Genomic DNA, 21,118 nt, shown 5'->3' on the forward strand with positions numbered 1-21,118 from the left:
ACCTCAAGAAACTGGAACAGCAACAGAGGGACAGGCCTAACCCACTGACAAGGAAGGAGTTGACCAAGATTAGAGCAGAAATCAATGAATTAGAGACCAGAACCACAGTAGAGCAGATCAACAGGACTAGAAGCTGGTTCTTTGAGAGAATCCATAAAATTGATAGACCACTGGCAAAACTTGTCCAAAAACAAAGAGAAAGGACTGAGATTATTAAAATTATGACTGAAAAGGGAGAGGTCACGACCAGCACCATTGAAATTGCAAGGATTATTAGAAACTTTTATCAACAGCTATATGCCAAAAAACTAAACAATCTGGAAGAGATGGAGGCCTTCCTGGAAACCTATAAACTACCAAGACTGAAACAGGAAGAAATAGATTTCTTAAATAGGCCAATTAACTATGAAGAAATTGAGTCAGTGATAAACAACCTTCCAAATAATAAAACTCCAGGCCCAGACGGTTTTCCTGGGGAATTCTACCAAACATTCAAAGAAGAAATAATACCTATTCTCCTAAAGCTATTTCAAAAAATAGAAACAGAAGGAAAGCTACCAAACTCATTCTATGAGGCTAATATTACCTTGATCCCCAAACCAGGCAAAGACCCCCTCAAAAAGGAGAATTACAGACCGATTTCTCTAATGAATATGGATGCCAAAATCCTCAACAAGATCCTTGCTAATAGAATCCAACAGTACATTAAAAGGATTATCCATCATGACCAAGTGGGATTCATACCTGGGATGCAAGCATGGTTCAACACTCGCAAATCAATCAATGTGATACATCATATCAACAAGAAAAGACTCAAGAACCATATGATCCTCTCAATTGATGCAGAAAAAGCATTTGACAAAATACAGCATCCTTTCCTGATTAAAACCCTTCAGAGTGTAGGAATAGAGGGTACATTTCTCAATCTCATAAAAGCCATCTATGAAAAGCCTACTGCAAGCATTATTCTCAATGGGGAAAAGCTGGAAGCCTTTCCCTTAAGATCAGGAACACGACAAGGATGCCCACTCTCGCCACTATTATTCAACATAGTACTAGAAGTCCTTGCAACAGCAATCAGAAGACAAAAAGGGATCAAAGGTATCCAAATCGGCAAAGAAGAAGTCAAACTGTCTCTCTTTGCAGATGACATGATACTCTATATGGAAAACCCAAAGGAATCCACTCCCAAACTATTAGAAGTTATAGAACAATTCAGTAAGGTGGCAGGATACAAAATCAATGCCCAGAAATCAGTTGCATTTCTATACACGAATAACGAGACTGAAGAAAGAGAAATTAGGGAATCCATCCCATTTACAATAACACCAAAAACCATGCGTTACCTTGGAATTAACTTAACCAGAGACGTAAAGGACCTATATGCTAGAAACTATAGATCACTTTTGAAAGATATTGAGGAAGACATAAAAAGATGGAAAAATATTCCATGCTCATGGATTGGAAGAATTAACATAGTTAAAATGTCCATACTACCCAGAGCAATCTACACTTTCAATGCTATCCCGATCAAAATACCGAGGACATTTTTCAAAGAACTGGAACAAATAGTCCTTAAATTTGTATGGAACCAGAAAAGGCCCCGAATCTCCAAGGAACTGTTGAAAAGGAAAAACAAAGCTGGGGGCATCACAATGCCGGATTTCGAGCTGTACTACAAAGCTGTGATCACAAAGACAGCATGGTACTGGCACAAAAACAGACACATCGACCAATGGAACAGAATAGAGAACCCAGAAATGGACCCTCGGCTCTTTGGGCAACTAATCTTTGATAAAGCAGGAAAAAACATCCGGTGGAAAAAAGACAGTCTCTTCAATAAATGGTGCTGGGAAAATTGGACAGCTACATGCAAAAGAATGAAACTTGACCACTCTCTCACACCATACACAAAAATAAACTCCAAATGGATGAAAGACCTCAATGTGAGACAGGAATCCATCAAAATTCTAGAGGAGAACATAGGCAACAACTTCTATGACATCGGCCAGAGCAACCTTTTTCACGACACATCTCCAAAGGCAAGAGAAATAAAAGATAAAATGAACTTATGGGACTTTATCAGGATAAAGAGCTTCTGCACAGCCAAGGAAACAGTCAAAAAAACTAAGAGACAGCCCACGGAATGGGAGAATATATTTGCAAAGGACACCACAGATAAAGGACTGGTATCCAAGATCTACAAAGAACTTCTCAAACTCAATACACGAGAAACAAATAAACAAATCATAAAATGGGCAGAAGATATGAACAGACACTTTTCCAATGAAGACATACAAATGGCTAACAGACACATGAAAAAATGTTCAAAATCATTAGCCATCAGGGAAATTCAAATCAAAACCACACTGAGATACCACCTTACGCCAGTTAGAATGGCAAAGATAGACAAGGCAAGAAACAACAATTGTTGGAGAGGATGTGGAGAAAGGGGATCCCTCCTACATTGTTGGTGGGAATGCAAGTTGGTACAGCCACTCTGGAAAACAGTGTGGAGGTCCCTTAAAAAGTTAAAAATTGAACTACCCTATGACCCAGCCATTGCACTACTGGGTGTTTACCCCAAAGATACAGACGTAGTAAAGAGAAGGGCCATATGCACCCCAATGTTCATAGCTGCATTGTCCACAATAGCCAAATCATGGAAGGAGCCGAGATGCCCTTCAACAGATGACTGGATTAAGAAGCTGTGGTCCATATATACAATGGAATATTACTCAGCTATCAGAAAGAACGAATTCTCAACATTTGCTGCAACATGGACGGCACTGGAGGAGATAATGCTAAGTGAAATAAGTCAAGCAGAGAAAGACAATTATCATATGATTTCTCTCATCTATGGAACATAAGAACTAGGATGATCGGTAGGGGAAGAAAGGGATAAAGAAAAGGGGGGTAATCAGAAGGGGGAATGAAACATGAGAGACTATGGACTATGGGAAACAAACTGGGGACTTCAGAGGGGAGGGGGTGGGGGAAGGGGATGGACTGGTGGTGGGTAGTAAGGAGGGCACGTATTGCATGGTGCACTGGGTGTTATACGCAACTAATGAAGCATCAAACTTTACATCAGAATCAGGGTGTACTGTATGGTGATTAACATAATATAATAAAATAAAATTAATTATAAAAAAAAAAAAAAAGAAGTATCACAGGGATTCGAACTCAGGTCCATGTCAATTTAGAAGCAGACCTCTTACAAACACTTTTGATCATAGTCTACTTTCAGTAAATTTTTATGAGCACACCCTCCTAAATAAATGATAATTCAATCACATATAAATTATATATACATATGCTAATGTGTTATGCATGTATTATAACATATACACAAAAATAGAAAATTTCAAAGTTGGAGTTAATGATAATAAAGACATTTAAAAATGTCTTGCTGACATTAATAGAAAATTATGTTAATATGTTATGTTAAAATTATGTTAATAAAATTATGCTAATATGTTATGCATGTATTATAACACACACACAAAATAGACAATTTCAAAGTTAGAGTTAATGATAATAAAGACATTTAAAAAATGTCTTGCTAATTATAGTGGCTGAATACTATCATTAGATAATATCTCAATATCTTAAGATAATATCTAAATGTATGTTAGAATGTACATTAGAGCATTTACTGACAGAAAATAGACATAAATCCACATTTCAAATCTTGATCATTTTAACTTTTGGGAGGCCAAAGTTCTGATCTAATTAGATCAGTCTTGTTTATAAGCTCATAATGCAGCTGAGGAAGAGTTTATAACAAAAGAATGATCTTTAATCTTTGATTTATTTGCAGTGATCTTTTAGCCACTTATCCATTTACGAAAGTTAGTTTAGTTTAAACTAGATAATATAATTCATAAATCCTTGTAACCAAGCAAATGGAGACTGTCACATGTTGTAAAATGCAACAAAGTAATGAGGTGCCCTGACCACCCCTCCTTCTTTAAAAATCCCACTCCTCCCTCCGGATATCCCACATACGGAGTATGACGTGAGACACCGTGATGTGTAACAGCTGGCCGACCAAGAGAAAAGGAGTAGGTAGTAAGACTGTAGCCTTCTGACTGGGTTTCCCCCATTTGGTGTACCCTTGGGTTTCCATATTTTATATTATAAGAATTATAGCACTATTCATCATGATGTGAAATCCAATATAAAGTTGGTCCTTTTGGGGTCACATTAAAGGGGTTTAATGATGGAAACAATGAAAGGACTGATATTTTATGGTAACACAATGGAAAGTCAGTGTCACCACTTCAGGTCAGCCTCGTGGGAATCTTGTAGCACATATGGCCAAAAATATAAATGTACTTGTTTAAACAGAAAAACAAAAATATTCTGTCCTGGCATTCTGAGGACAGAATCGTCTGGATGGTACAATACTTCCTGCCATCAGGTACTGAAATATGGTGTAGCAGCCATTCATTCAGTAACTACTTGTTGGCATATTATGTGCCTGGCGTATGCTAGGAGGGAAGGTTCCCTACCTTCCTGGAACATGCAGTCTAGACACAGTGCGGGCATTAAACAAAATGACATAAGAGAATTAGTTACTCTTGTGATATGGGCTCCAAAGGTGAAGAACAAACTTCTAGGAAAGCAGAGAGACTTAGTGTAGTTCGAGAAGGTCAGAGAAGGCTCTATCGAGAAAAGAGATATTTAACTGACACCTGTAGAGTGAGGGTCATGGAGAAGGGGCAGGAAGAGCTTGTCAATCAGAGAAGATGGCCTTATGGTGGAGATTATCCTTCAAGGAGGTCGTGACTGAGAGGCACGGGGCGGGGAGGGGGAAGGAAGCTGTGTAGGTGGGACCAGGGCTTGCTTGGGGCTTGTCAAAGAGTTTGAGCTTTACCCAAAGAGCAATGGGAGGCAGTTAAGGGGTTTTTAAACCACTGAAAAATATGATCAGATTTAGTAAAAAGATCATTTTGGCCACAGTGTATAGAATAGAATGGAAGAGGAGGGAACAGAGTAAGAGGGAAAGAGGAGATAACTTGAGGGGTGAGTTCTTTCCATCAAATACCAGAATAAACAGCAACGGTTGGTTTGAGGCTGAGCTTGGAAAAACAAAACTTTGGGCAAAGAGAGAAGACAGCCTTTCAGTTCTTAATAATGTAAGTAATGAGGTTTTTGAAAAGCAGTCTGGGGCGCCTGAGTGGCTCAGTCAGTTTGGCATCCAAGTCTTGATTTTGGCTCAGGTCATGATCTCAGGGTCATGAGATTGAGCCCCACATTGGGCTTCACGCTGCGTGTGGAGCCTGCTTAAGATTCTCTCCCTCTGCCCCTCCCCCGACCCCCCAGTCGTGTGTACATGCTCCCTCTCTAAAAAAAAAGGTGGGGCGCCTGGGTGGCTCAGTGGGTTAAGTGTCCAACTCTTGGTTTCAGCTCAGGTCATGATCTCAGGGTCGAGGGATTGAGCCCTGCTTTGGGCTCTGTGCTCAGTGCAGAGTCCACTTGTCCCTCTCCCTCTGCTCCTCCCCCCATTCACGCACGTGCTCTCTCTCTCTCCCTCATATATACGCACGTATATACATACATACATAAAATCTTTTTAAAAAGGCAGTTTAAATAATAGATATTCAAGTTCTGTATGGCATATGTGTTTGCCTGGTTCCTGGCCCACGGCCCTGAGCAGTGTTAAGTGCGGCTTTGTGCTGTTTGCCAGGTCTTCCTGGTTTGTTTCCTGTCTGGTGTGGAAACAGTGGGTCAGCTGAGGGACCAGCAGGGAGGGTCTGGGAGGCTAAGGAGAGGGTGCTTTCCCTCGAAGCCTGTTGCTTAACTTGTTCTTACAGGTCAAATCTAGAAGTCAGTATTCAAATCTGTGTAGGATGGGGGTGGCTTTTCCCTTCCTATCAGTTCTAGACTCAAACATGGTTTCCTTATTGTTTACAAAGTAAAAACATGATACGTGATCATGAACTAATCGCTACAGGTAATGCACCGGAGAGAGGAGTGCAGTCCCATCGAGATGCCTCGTTAATGAAGCACGGCTGTCGAGTGGATTTCTTCAATGACCCCTGCTACATAAATACGCAGGCTCTTCAGAGTACACTTGGCTCTGCCCCGGATCAAAGCTCAGCTCACCCCCTGGGGAGCCCATGGCACCGTGAAAGTAAGTAGCTGCCCACCGTCTGTATTAGCTCCTGGGGCTGCTGTAACAAGTTGCCGCAAACTGGGTGTCGTAAGGCAACTATTCTCTCACAGTTCTGGAGGAGGGTCCATTGCACGCCTCTCTCCTAGCTTCTGGTGACTGTTGGCAATTCTTGGTGCTCTTGGCTTGTAGACACATCAGTCTCTGCCTCAGGCTTCACATGGCCTTCACCTCTGTGTCTCAAACCTCTCTCTCCTGTGTCTTCTAAGACAATTCCTTTCTCTTCTAGGTTGGCCTAAATCCAGGAAGATCTCATTGTGAGATCCTTAATTACACTTGCAAAGACCCTTTTTTCAAATGAAGCTGCATTCACAGGGACTAGGGATCAGGACTTGAACATATCATTTTGGGGGCCACTGTTCAACTCACTACATTGTCTCTCATTTTCAGGAAGGCTATTTCATTGGTCTCATTTTCAGGGAACAGAAAGGATTCTTTCTTACCTCAGTCTTATACCACAGTTAATTGTGGAGATGTTATGGATTTCAAGGTTTTCAGACTTTGATTTTGAATAATCTTTTCAGATACTTTAATAGCTCCCAACTTTTGATTTCTGTTGTGTGCTTTTGCTGAAGGAAGGACTGTCAAAGCCAGGAGATAATTTTGAATTTGTTGGCTTGCATGAGGAACAATGACCATTATTTGGCTCTGCTTAGTGATGGTTTTAATTTTACTCATTTCAAAACTCCTTGGTAAGTCATCTCTACAGCACTAAAATAAGATGGCTCCTTTCTTCAGCCATATACTATGAGTAAAAGACAGTAAGACAAACATCACTTTCCTGTTACATTGCTTCCAAGGGTAAATACATAAACAGGAGCAAAACAAAACAAAAGCCTACAATCAATTAAAAAGTAGTAAACCAAAAAATGCTATTTATAAAATATTAAAGTCTGTTGGGTTCAAATTTGGGTGAGCCAAATTCGGGTCATTCCAAAGATGGAGAGCCAATCATTCAGAAAGTCCTTTTGCTAGCTGAGGAAGTCTCTCCAGGCAACTTTCCAGCTGGTGTGAGTAATGACAAGATGAAATTTTGGAGGGGATTTTGCTGAGTCTGGACTTCACCAGACCACCTTAACTCCTAAACTGAGAAACAAAGGTCCTCATCGCCAGCCAAGTGACAAGTGAGCCATGTTCCTGCCAGCTTTCTGAGATCAGCCTCGGCACGCTAACAACCTGGTTGGATTCTCTGGAAGCAAACACTGAGATGGGGCTTTGGCATGTGGGGTGTTTATTGTGACCACAATCAGGAGGGGAGGGGGAAGAAGTAGGCTTGGGCAGAGGGAGAAGCAGTCCTGACAGAGCCTCAGCCAAATCTACTGAGAGTATGTGGGGCCCATCGGAGTTGTCCCACATTGGGCCCAAAGGGCTGGGCCTTTTATCCCACCTGTCTCAGTCTTTAGGTATAGGTCTTGTGAGGGAGGGCAAGCCTTTGGGCAAGACAGCTCTGTGCAGGTGAGGCAGACCCTGAAGGGGCAGTAGGCTGCAGGCTGGCTGACGACATCTGGGGCACTTGGTCCTTCATTGAAGAGTTATCTGGGTAGTGTGTCTCCCTGTTCACCAAAGAGGGTATCTTGTGTCATGGATGATGGGATATGCTGTCAATTTGTATTTTTGCAGGGAACTTAACTGTTCATTGTACAGTGACTAGTGTGGATAAGGCAATATTTGTTCGAGGGGCAGTTTTTTGAAAAAAGTTTCTGGACCTCATGTATTAAAAGTAACTTGCTAAGAATATGTACTTGATAGCTTCCATTTTATGGACTTTTCAAAGCAATAATATATTATTAGAAAACTCATTTAGTGGCTGGCCCAAATGAGGTGATCTGGGATATTCATTGATTCGTAACTATAGTTCCTTTATAAAATCTCTAATGTTAAAAATCTTCATAACTCGGGATATGGAAGCAACCTACGTATCCATCAGTAGACGGATAGATAAGGAAGATATGGGGTGAGAGTGTGTGTGTGTGTGTGTAATGGAATATTGCACAGCCATGAAAAAGAATGGGGTTGAGCCATTTGCAGAAACATGGATGGATCTTATGAGTATTATGCTTAGTCAGAAATAAGTCAGGCCAAGAAAGACAAATGCTGTATGATTTCACTCATATGTGAAATCTAAAAAGAAAGCAAATGAATAAACAATCAAACAAGAAGCAGAGTCAGACCTATAAATACATGGGAAAAAACTGATGGTTGCCAGAGGGGACGAGGGCTGAGGGGATGGGCAAAATAGGTGGAGGACAGTGGGAGATACAGGCTTCCACTTATGGAAAGAATATGTCATGGGAATAAAAGGCATAGCATGGGGGGAAAATCTGTATAATTTAAGCAAAGAAACTTTGCCTTCTGCCATAGACAATTCAAGGTAAAAATCAATCTATAATAGCATTCCTGTCATTAGCTGAAAGTAAATAAGGCCAGTTTTGTCCCAAATTGTACTGTCAAAATGCGTTTTCATGGATTATAGCCTTCTTTTTTCATTCTTTTGCCTCTCCCTGTATTGGTGGCAACGTGTTTAATAATTTAGTCTTCTGGTACTTTTTCACTCTTTATTTCCTACTAGCTTTAATGTACCATAGCCCTCCTGGGCTTCTTGCTACCATTGCTCTCTCCAAAAAAATTAATTCCAACTCCAAAAGTATAAATAGTATTGATTCAATAAAAATGAAGTAAGATGGAGTAGGGATAACTTTGTACATGCTTTCCTGCAAAATGTCTTAAATACGCTTTTTAACCTTTTCTCCTTAATGTTTCCTTCTGTTTGTTTCCTTACTTCCTCAAACATCCTCAGTAGCTTCTTTAGACCTACTTAGCCTCCCTTTTCCAGACAAAAGCTTACTGATTAGTTCAGTAAAACAAAACAAAGACAGATCTAGAGACACGAACCTAGTATCTCTCAAGCATGCCTCCCGGCTCCTCAGTCCACCCTGTCACACCATCAATGTAGGAGCCGCTCAACACAATCTTTATTTTTATCAAACATGGCAGGAGGAAATTACTAATATGGATACAATCTAATTTTTGTGTTAATTAATTGTTTCAGTATAAGCAGTCATAACAAAGAATCCTCCCCCCCAATATAATAGTGTAAAAAAGACTGAAGTTTACCTAGTAGCCCACAGATTGGTGGTACAGGACTGGTAGGAATGCTTTGCCATTCTCAACACCTGGCTTCGATCTCTGGTCTAAGGTGTTCCATCTCTGGTCTAAGAGTTTCAGTATGGTCTGAGATCTTTAATCTGATCTAAGGTCTTTGATCTCTGCTCTGTGAGCTTGGGCTCTCACTATCACATGAGCGTTCAGCCAGTAGGAAGAGAAAAAGGCAAAAAGAGTGTGAGTGTGCACATATTCCTTGAAAACACATGATCCAGAAGTGGCAGGCATCATTTCTTTTCACCTGCCATTGGCACAGCTTGGACATGTGGTCATACCTAACTTCAAAGGAGCTAGAATAGTTGTTCTGGCTGGGTGGCCATGTGCCCAGCTAAAACTTAGGAACCCTATAACGTCATGCAAGGGGGAACAGATATCGGTGCACAACTAAACTGCCTGCGCAAATATCCATGAGCTGTTCTTTTCACATAAAACGTATTTGCCCTCTCCCAAAGGGAGACCTTGCAAATATCTTGTACAATTAGAGCATCCAGCTTAAAGCCCATGACATCTGGATCATGTGAAGTCCTCTCGATCAAGATTGGATGGGGATCCTTATTATTTGCCAAGTTGTCTGTCCCCTCCCACACCCAAAATTAGTGCTGAAAAGAGGGATAAGATAACCACAATAAAAGACTTATATTCACAAAAGGGAAGCACGCAAGACACACAGGGGTCCCTGGTACATAGCAATTACCAAATCCTGTCAGGCAGTAATTGTGAAGACTCCCTGAGCTGGCGGTGGAGAAAATGATTTGCTTGGACTCTGGTTCACCTTTATGAGAGGAATCTCCTAGTTCGTTTTTATCTGTGGGCCTGGACTGTGTCCTCTGGGTTGTTCCGCCATTATGCCCCGGGTAACATCTAAAGGTGATGTTGGAGAAAGTGCCTTTCTCAGGGGCATCACCACTTTTGCAGCCTATTTTCCGTGGTGTGGACTTGATAAATTGGAGTTTGCTTTAGAACCTGGAAAGCCACAGACAAGGAGGGATTGTGATTCATTGGCAATGTAATTTCCTTAAAAACTTAGTAGGATTCTGCTTTATTTGCTTAGAGTCAGTTCCTCATGAAATTTCCCACAGTGTTCCTTTATTATCCTCCTATTGCCTGAAGGATGCCTTCTGTTTCCTGTTATTGGTAATTTATGTGTTCTCTCTTCTTGATCAGTGTTCTTTGAGATTTTATTGATTTAATTGATCTTTCTAAAGGACCCCGGTTTTGGTTTCATTTTCTCTATTGTCTATTTTCTGTTTCATTGATTTTCTTTTTTTTTTTCTTTTTTATGCTCTCCTTCTACTCTCAATTAAATTTTCTCTTATTTATCTGGCTTATACTATATTTTCTTCTATTGGCTTTATAGTTTTATTTCCATAATAAAATATTTACCTCACATGAACTTTATATTTTCTATGAGGTAGGGGGGTCTAACTTCATTTTACCTATGTAAGTGATCCGGTTTTGCAATCACCATTGACTAAATAATTTCCTCTTTCTCTAATGTCACTCTCCATTAGACTAGATTCTTTCTATGTATGTGAATCTGTTTCTGGGACTTTATTATATTTTTCTATTGCCCTCTTTACTTGTTCTATACCAGTATATTAATTAGTGTGGCTTTGTAATATATCTTAATAGACATATAATTCTTCCTTTATGTTACTAGTAATTTTTGTCTGAGTACTATCTCAAACTTTCACTTATTATTGGCATTTTATGTTAATATCTTTTTCTACCAACTTTTTAGACACTTTATAGAGGTGAATGTATTTTTCCCCTCAATAATGCAAATAAATTCCTATTTTATAATTTTTACACACCCAAGATTCCATATTGATAAACAATATATGGTCAATTCTCATAGTTCATGGATTCCGTATTGGAGAACTTGTTTACTTGCTAATACGTATTTGTAACCCTAAAACAGTCATGGCACTTTTGTGACCATATGTAGACATGCAGTGAGCAACAAAAATTTGAGTCGCCCAACACACATCTTTCCAGTTAAGGTCAAACAAGGTAACGCTCTGCCTTCTTGTTCCAGCTCTCATATTGTAAACAAGCATCCTTTTGCGTCCATTTAGTGCCATGTATTTTGCATTTTTGTGCTGTTTGTTCATGATTTTGCTCTTTAGAATAGTCTCCAAGTGTTTTGCCTAAGTGCTATCTATTGTTCCCAACTGCAGGAGATTGTGATATACCTGAAAGAGAAAATCCACGTAGTAGATACGCTTCATTCAGGCATGCGTTGGCTCAAAGTTCAGTGTTCTTGAATCAGCAATATCTGTGAAATAAGGTGTCTTTAAACAGGAACCCACATAAAACAAGGTTATGTATTGATCGACTGATGAACATGTTCTGACCTGAGGCTTGGAGGAACCTAACCCCGCCTTTCTCCTGCAGACAGTGTTTCAGTTTTGACTAATTCAGTGTTCTTAGCAACTCTGAAAAATAAAACTACTGTCAATGAAGAGAATTAACTACTTAAGTCCTCTCAAATCAAAGATGGAGTCATTTTAACATGTTGTGGGGGGGGAAAGGGTAGGCTTTTCTTCCCACAACAGAAAACTGGAGATTGTCCCCCAGCCCTGACACTTTTCTCACAAATTTAATCCCTCTTCTGAATTTATCTTTAGTTATGTGACTATCCTGACATTTGTATACATTTTTTATTCTATAAATAGATTTTTTTAAAATTCAAAAGTAACACAAGTGCTCATGGAAGAAATCTAAATAATAAGTATAGTATAAAAAATAACATAAAATGTCCCTCCTCAAGTTTCAATACTGGATTCAACTCCCTAGATATTAAGTTTCTTCCTGATTACTACCAGAATGTTAATGCAGAGTTAAATAGCTACCTACCTACTTATGCATTTCCATCCCTACCTAGCTATCTACCTAGCTATCTCACTATCTCCTTTAAAAATAAAGTTATAACCCCCTTAGAAGTTATGATAACCCCCTTCTATACTTGCTTATTTCACACTTCCATTTTAGAGATTTGTCCAAATCAGCATGTAATATCCTTTGTTATTTTCTTTTTTTTCTGTTTTGTTGAGATATAATTGACATATAACATTGTACTAGTGATTTGATATATGTATATATTGCAAAATGATTAACACACTAACTTCAGCGTGGTATCCATCCATTACTTCACATAGTTAAAAAATTTCTTTCTTGTGATGAGAAATTTTAAGATTTACTCTCTTAGCAACTTTCAAATATGCAACACAGTATTGTTAACTATAGCTGCAGGCTGTATATTACATCCCCAGGACCTGTTTATCTTATTATAACTGAATGATTGTAACTTTTTACCATCTTCACCTGTTTCTCCCACCCCCCACTCCCTGCCTTTGGGAATCACCAATATGTTTCCTATTTCTGTGAGTTTGGTTTTCTTCCGCACATAAGTGAGGTCATGCAGTATTTGTCTTTCTCTGTCTGACGTATTTCAGTTAGCATAATTCCCTCAAGGTCCATCCATGTTGCAAATGGCAGGATTTCCTACCTTTTTGTGGCTGAATAATAGTCCTCTGTGTGTGTGTGTGTGTGTGTGTGTGTGTGTGTGTGTGTGTGTAAAATCAAGCAATCACATTTACATTATCCATTCATCCATCAGTGGATATTGAGGTCGTTTTCATGTCTTCGGTTTTATAAATCGTGCTGCAGTGAACATGGGGATACAGGTATCTCTTTGAGATAGTGATTTTGTTCCTTTGGATATATACCAACATGTAGAATTTCTCGATCATATAGTAGTTCTACTTTTAATTTTTTGAAGAATCTCCACACCATTTTCCATAGTGGCTGCAGCAGTTTGCATTCCCACCAATAGTGCGTGAGGTGTTTTTTTTTCCTCCACATCTTCGCCAACATTTATCTCCTGTCTTTTTGATGATAAACAGGTGTGAGGTGTTATTTCATTGCAGTTTTGATTTGCATTTCTCTGATGATTAGTGATGCTGAGAACCTTTTTATGTACCTGTTAGCCATTTGTATATCTTCTCTAGAAAAATGTCTATTCAGTGCCTCTGATCATTTTTTAATTGGATTGTTTGGGTTTTTTGCCATTGAGTTGTATGTGTTCTTTGGATATTAACGCCTTATCAGATCAGTGATTTGCAAATATTTTCTCCTGTTCCATGGGTTGCTGTTTTGTTTTGTTTATGGTTTCCTTTGCTGTGAAGATTTTTATTTTGATATGGCCCTTACTTATTTATTTTTGCTTTTGTTGCTTTTGCTTTTAGTGTCAAATCCAAAAAATCATTGTCAAGACTGATGTCAAGGAGCTTACACCTTACATTTTCTTGTAGAAGTTATATCGGTTCAGGTCTTACATTCAAGTCTTTAATCCATTTTGAGTTTGTTTTTGTGTATGGTGTAAGACAGGGGTCCAATTTCATTCATTTGCATATGGCTGTCCAGTTTTCTCAACATCACTTGTTAAAGATATTATCCTTTCCCCATTGTATATTCTTAGCTCCTTTGTCATAAGTTAATTAATATAAGTGTGAGTGTGTTCTTGGGCTTTCTATTTCATTTCATTGTTCTATGTGTCTGTTTTTATGCCAATACCACACTGTTTTGATTATTATAGCTTTGAAATATAGTTTGAAATTAGGAAACATGATGCCTCTAACTTTGTTCTTTTTTCTCAGGTTTGCTCTGGCTATTTGAAACCTTTTGTGGTTCCACACAAATTTTAGCACTGTTTGTTCTAGTTCGATGAAAAATGCCATTGAAATTTTTGATGGGGATTGCACCGAATCTGTACATTGCTTTGGGTATTATGGACATTTGAACAGTGTTAATACTTCCAATCTGTGAGCACAGACTATTTCTCCATTTATTTGTGTCTTCAGTTTTTTTTCATCAATGTGTTAGAGTTTTCATGTACAGATCTTTAACTCCCTTGCTTAAATTTATTCTTAAGTATTTTATTATTAGTATTATTTTTCTAAGTTTTATTTATTTAAATAATCTCTACAGCCAATGTAGCGTTTGAACTCACAATTCTGAGATCAGGAGTCACATACTCTTTGGACTGAGCCAGCCAGGTGCCCCAGTATTTTATTATTTTTGATGCTATTGTAACTGGAATTGTTTTCTTAATCTCTCTTTCTGATAGTTTATTAGTTTATAGAAATACAACTAGTTTTCATGGATTGACTTTGTATCCTACAGCTTTACTGAATTCATTTATTAGTTCTAACAGGTTTTTTTGGTGGAGGCTTTAGGATTTTTCTACATATAATTTTATGTCACCTGCAAATAGAAACAGATTTACTTCTTCCCATTCAATTTAGATACCTTTTATTTCTTTTTCTTGCCTAATTGCTCTGGCAAGAACTTCCAACACTCTGTTGAATGAATGTGGGGAGAGTGGGCATCCTTTTGTTCCTAATCTTAGAAGAAAAGCTTTCAGCTTTTCACTGGTGAGCATGATATTAGCTGTGGTCTTGTCATATATGGTCTTTATTATATCGAGGTACATTTCCATCATACTGACTTTGTTGAGAGCTTTTATCATGAGTGGATGTTGAATTTTGTCAAATGCCTTTTCTGCATCTTTTGGGGTGATCATCTGGTTTTATCCTTCTCTAATGTGATGTGTCACATTGTTGATTTGTGGATGTTGAACAATCCTGCATCCCTAGAATAAATCTTATTTGATCATGGTATATGATCCTTTTCTTTTGATTTATTGTTGAATTTGGTTTGCTACTATTTTCTTGAGGACTTTGCATCTATGTTCATCAGGGTTATTGTCCTGTAATTATTGTGTGTGTGGTATCCTTCTCTGTTTTTGGTATCAGGGTAATGCTGGTATCAGGGTAATGCTGGCCTTGTAAATCAATGTTGAAAATTGTTGAGTTTGGAAGCATTAGCACCTATCTTTTGGAAGAGTTTGAGAACCATTGGAATTAATTTCTCTTTAAATGTTAAATAAAATTCACCTGTGAAGCCATCTGGTTCTGGACTTTTCTTTGCTGGGTGTTTTTTGATTAGTGATTCAATTTCTTTACTACTAATTCATCTGTTCAGATTTTCTATTTCTTCATGATTCAATATTGATAGTTTGTACAGTTAGGTTATTTGAGATCTTTCTGTTTCCTTAATATAGGTATTAATTACTTTGAACTTCTCAAACTGCCTTTGATAGCATCCCATAAATTTTGTTTTCATTTTCATTTGTCTCAAGATATTTTCTGATTTGTCTTTTGATTTATCCTTTGACCCATTTATTGTTTAGTACCATGCTGTTTAATTTTTGCATATTTGTGAATTTCCTAGTTTTCTTCTTGTAATTAATTTCTAGTTTCATATCATTGTGGTCAGAAAAGATGCTTGATATTATTTCATTTTTAAAAAATTTGTTAAGCCTTGTTTGTGGCCTAACATATGATCTATCCTGGAAAATGTCCCATATGCACTTGAGAAGAACATGTATTCTATTGCTTTTGGGTGAAATGTTTTGTAAATGTCTGTTGAGTCAATCTGGTCTAATGTGTAGTTTATGTCCAATGTTTCCTTACTGATTATCTGTCTGGATGATCTATCTATTATTGAAAATGGATATTAAAGTCCCCTACTACTACTATGTAGCTGTCTATTTCTCCCTTCAAGTCTGTCAATATTTGCTTTACATATTTATGTCCTCCTATGTTGGATGAACAAATCTTTGTTATTTTCAACTGTTTTATAGTATTCTATCATATGAGTACATCATGGTTTATATAACTATTCCCTTATTGATGAACATCTAATTTTTTTCAGTCCTTTGCTAATATAGTAATCATTACTACCCCAAAATACCGAATTGCTGTGCTTTTTATTTTATTTTATTTTTTATTTTATTGGTTTTTTTTAAGATTTTATTTATTTATTTGACAGAGAGAGAGAGACAGCCAGCAAGAGAGGGAACACAAGCAGGGGGAGTGGGAGAGGAAGAAGCAGGCTCCCAGCGCAGCAGGGAGCCCGATGCGGGGCTCGATGCCAGGACTCTGGGATCACACCCTGAGCCGAAGGCAGACGCTTAATGACTGAGCCACCCAGGCGCCCCTGCATGTGCTTTTTAAAAATTGATTGCATCAGTACACTACCTTCACAGTTCACATTGGTTTCTTTAAATGTCTCATTCTTTATCATTGGGCTTACTTGCAATTTTAATCTGATTTTGCATGTCAGATTTTTTTTCTCCCTTAAGCCATATGCCTCCTCTCTGAGGTTTTGCCCATCAGATGCTTATGGATGTGGTTATTCATATCTATCTTGAGCTTTCCTGAATTTCAGATTGTGAACAATATGTCTTCAGTTGCCATGGGAACTCCAAGATGGCGTGATTACTTTCTTCCATGATTCCTATCACTTTTTTTTCTTTTCTACATTTCAGTTAAATACAGAGTGGCCTTCCTTGTTGCTTCCTTAACCTCCACTACTGAGAAAATAAGTTATTAATTATATCAAGTCGATAACTTATTAAATTTCGTAGGGCAATTTTATATAAATGACTAGATTTAAATTATTATTATCTTTCTCAAAGTCTACATTATGTAAGAAAGGAGTCGATAATAGGTAATTGTTCAAGAGTAGTTGTAGTTGGTGATGGGATCATAGGTGATTACTTTTCTTTGTTTCTCTGTGTTTCCTGGATTTTTAAAAAAGTAGCATGCATAACTTTTTAAATTAAAACAAAATTTTAAAAAAATCTGTCAGATATTCTGCTTTTAGGAAAATTAGATTTTCAGTAAATGTTTAGATGATTGAAATGTCCCAGTACAGTGTGTGTTGTTTTTGTGCTAATTTGGGAAACTGTTAGGAAAATATTGTCCATATCCTCAGGCTGGCCCATGATCTGTTGCCTCTTTTCAAGATGATATAATGTCTGTTTTTCTTTTGTTTTGTCCTGGTCCAAAAGCTCTCCACCCTTATCTCAGAATAAACTGGAAGCCATCATGCGTTACAGTGTGTGTACCCCCCCCCACACACGCACGCATCTCTCTTCCACTCACAAAACACTTTCCCTCTCCCTCCCTTACACAAACACATACACAGCTACTTATCAGAGTTCTCTATTATGCCTGAAAGCAAATAGCACTAAGGCCAACTTCATTTATTATTCATCAAATCTGGACACATTTCTTCAGCCGTTTTCTGGCAACAGTAGATAGATCTGATTGTAGAGGAGAATATTTTCAGCCATTAAATACAGACTAAAGTTATTTTCGAAAAGATATATTTGTGAATGCTGCATCATAATTGTGCTACGCAGAGAGAAGTTCCTAAGTAGAGACAAAACTATAACATATTAATGGAAGAATTGGGTTATGTCTACAGGGCCCTGGTTGCCTATATCAATGACTTCATGAGATTGCCACGTGTAACTTGTAAAACTTACAGTTAAGAGGATTTCTCATTTGTGAGACCCTTGCATAAGGACATGGAAACACACCTTTGCGTTTATAAAGATGAAAGCTGGTTTCTATGCAGAAGATCCTTTGCATTTAAAAAGACAAAGTCTGATTTCTGTGGTTATTTTCCTAGGAAATTTGCCATATAAAACATACAACTTTTACCTGGATTCAGACCTAAGAATTGTATTTTTTTACTTCTGGAGATGCTGTATATCATCCTGATAGCCTCGCTATTTACTGGGGACCATTGTCAGTATGACGGAAGTAGAGCGGCTAGACCAATTTTGAAAATGGAAAAATTTTCACATTCAAGGCAAGGGTCTTAGAGTGTGGTAATTTAGAACTTGGACTTCAGAGTCAAATAGATCTCATTTTAAAGTCTAGATTTACAACAGACTAGCAGTATGACTTTTGGTAAGACATTTAGTCTTTTTAATATCCATTTCCTAGTTTTGGCGAATGAAAGAAGAAGATATATGTAGAACATTGAACAGTACCTGTTGTACTTGATAAATGTGAACTGCACAATAATTATCACTATGAGTATCAGTAATACGATTAAGTGCCACCTGGATATATCTTCTCATCCCCACTGCCCTCGACTCTGGGTAAGATTTATTCTGTAGAACTGTAGGGAGCTGCCTCAGACCAGGGCCTCCCTGCTGTGTTCTCTTCTTTTACCCGATTAATTCTGTGTTGTCCACGCAGGTGAATGGCACAAACACCAGAGTGGTCACTTAACAGGAATGCTGTGGAGTTCAGCATAGCTTTGAAGTTTTGGGTCAGAAGCATCTCTGAAGCACATTAGTAATTTGGTTTAAAAATAAAAAGCTAAATACTAAAAAGTGGGCATAGTCTGAAGTTACTGTAGGCATTTTCAAAGAGTTTAGGAATAATTTAGAAGTTATCTGTGATCCAGGTACTGCATAAGCTTCTTTCTCTTTAACATACAGCCTCTGGGACATAAAGTGCCTCCCTCTGCAGTTATGAAAGCAGTTCTCGTGGGTCAGTTCCATTTCTCATCTGAAAGGAAAACTCCTGCACCTGGGCAAGCCTTTCCCAGTAACAGAAGCCAAAGGCAATGTTTGGACCTACCATTAAATTAAAGCCTGTTGGAAGTTCTCAAAAGAAAAACCCCATTTGTTCCAGAAGCAGCATTATTTAAACAGTGCATGGCACACAGTAGGGCCTCAAGTTGTATGTGCTGAATGAATGAATGAATGAATGGAAGAGGAGGTAACTTGGTGATGTCTCTGTTTGTGTTTTGACTCTAGAAGCACCAGAAACTGTTCAGCCAGGTGCCACGGCCCAGGCTGCCAGCTCACATTCTTTGCCACACATTAAGCAGCAGCTGCGGAATGAAGACTGCTACCACGGCAAACTGAGCAGGAAGGCAGCAGAGAGCCTCTTGGTAAAGGATGGGGACTTTTTGGTTCGAGAGAGTGCAACATCTCCTGGCCAGTATGTGCTAAGTGGCCTACAGGGAGGCCAGGCAAAGCATCTTCTCCTGGTGGATCCTGAAGGCAAGGTATCATTGTCCTCTTATTACAGTTTTCACAAATAAGGTTATTCTGAATGATTGGCCCAAACCCTGATATTGAAGCATGGTAAAGCTAAGGGTTTCCTTTCTCTTGAACCCTCCAGCTGGAGCAGGAAGTGCTAACTAAGGGCTAGGGGAGGGGTTTGAGAGGGAGCTACCCTGGAAGATCAAGTAAAGGACAGCTCTTTCTGCCCTTCTCACTTCAATTCAGTGAACTAAATGAATACTGACTACATGGAAGTACAAGGATTCACAGTTGACCATTGTTCAGTATCACGTATGTTGTCCTTGTTATCGGAGTGCTTATAGCTTATAATTTTGTAAAACAGATGCTTAAATAATTATAACACAAGTATAAATGACGTAAGAATGGTTCAACCAAAGCATTATGGTGTTTCTCAGGATAGAGGAATGCTGTGGTTGAGGCAAACTAGAGGCTTCTTGCAGAGTCTGTCATGTAAGATGAACCTTGAAAGACAGCAAGGAAGCACAAGAACAGACAGAGCAGAAGAATGGCATTAAGCCAATAAAAAATGTATGGCTAGGCAGAGGATGCCTGTAGACAGAAATGACCCTGGACAAAAAAACAGTTCACAAAATGGTAATAGTCTTTCCCTATTAATAATTAGTTTAAATGTAAATGGATTAGGCTCCTCAGTCAAAAAATAGAGAATAGCTGAATGGATATAAGCAAGATCAGACTATATGCTGTCTAGAAGAGACTCACTTTAGTTTTAAGGACACGCATAGCCTGAAAGTGAAAGGATGGATAAAGATATTCCATGCAAATGATAACCAAAAGAGAGTAGGGGTGGCCATACTTATATCAGACAAAATAGACTTCAAGTCAAAAACTGTCGAAAGAGACAAAGAAGGACATTATATAATGATAAAAGGATCAATTCACCAGGAAGATATAATGATTATAAACGTATACACACCCAAGATCAAAATACCTAGAAATATGACACAAACATTTACAGAACTGAAGGGAGAAATAGTAACACAATAATAGTGGGAGATTTCAATGCCCCACTTTCAATAATGGATAGAACGTCTAGTCAGAAGGACTTGAAAAACAGTGTAGACCAAATGGACCTAACAGACATATACAGAACATTCCACCCAATGGCAGCAGAATACACATTCTTCTCAAGCATACTCAGAGCATTCCCATGTTAGATCAGAAATACTAGGATGGATCACATATTAGGTCACAAAACAAGTCTTAGGAGATATAAGAAGCGTGAAATCATACCAAGTATCTTTTCTTATCACAATGGAATGAAACTAGAAATCAGTGGCAGAGAAAAAATTCACAAATAGGTGGAGTTAAACAACACACTCTTGAACAACCAGTGTCAAAGAGGAAATCAAGGGGGAAATTAGAAAATATCTGGAAACAAATGGAAATGAAAACACAACATACCAGAAGAATGGGATGCATCAGAAGCAGTATGAAGGAAGTTGATGGTGATAAATGCCTACACTGAAAAGAAAAAGAAAAAGATCTCAAATAAACAATCTAACTTTATGCCTGAAGGAACTATAAAAAGAGCAAACTAAACCCAAAATTAGCAGAAGAAAGGAAATATTTCAGATTACAGCGGAAATAAATGAAAGAGAATAGGAAAATAATAGGAAAAATCCACAAAACTACAAGTTGGTGTTTTGGAAAGTTACACAAAACTGACAAACTGTTAGCTAGATTGGCTAAGAAAGCAAGAGGGAAGACTCAAACAAATAAAATCAGAAAGGAAAGAAGAGACTTAACACCCGATGCCAAATTAAATAATTAAATGATTATATTAAATGATT

At 38.2% G+C, this 21,118-nt stretch overlaps 1 protein-coding gene across 2 annotated transcripts in view; it reads left to right on the plus strand.

The window, feature by feature from the left end:
• Nucleotides 1-21,118, plus strand: part of SHC4 (SHC adaptor protein 4) — a 136,061-nt gene that overhangs the window by 107,340 nt on the left and 7,603 nt on the right. For both annotated transcript variants that reach the window (XM_034661005.1, XM_002917545.4), the window contains exons 10-11: nt 5,963-6,142; nt 19,035-19,288. In XM_034661005.1, coding sequence (XP_034516896.1) covers nt 5,963-6,142; nt 19,035-19,288 — 434 coding nt within the window. The remainder of the gene's footprint in view (nt 1-5,962; nt 6,143-19,034; nt 19,289-21,118) is intronic.

The sequence above is a fragment of the Ailuropoda melanoleuca genome, chromosome 5 (assembly GCF_002007445.2).
Source record: "Ailuropoda melanoleuca isolate Jingjing chromosome 5, ASM200744v2, whole genome shotgun sequence".
Lineage (NCBI taxonomy): Eukaryota > Metazoa > Chordata > Mammalia > Carnivora > Ursidae > Ailuropoda > Ailuropoda melanoleuca.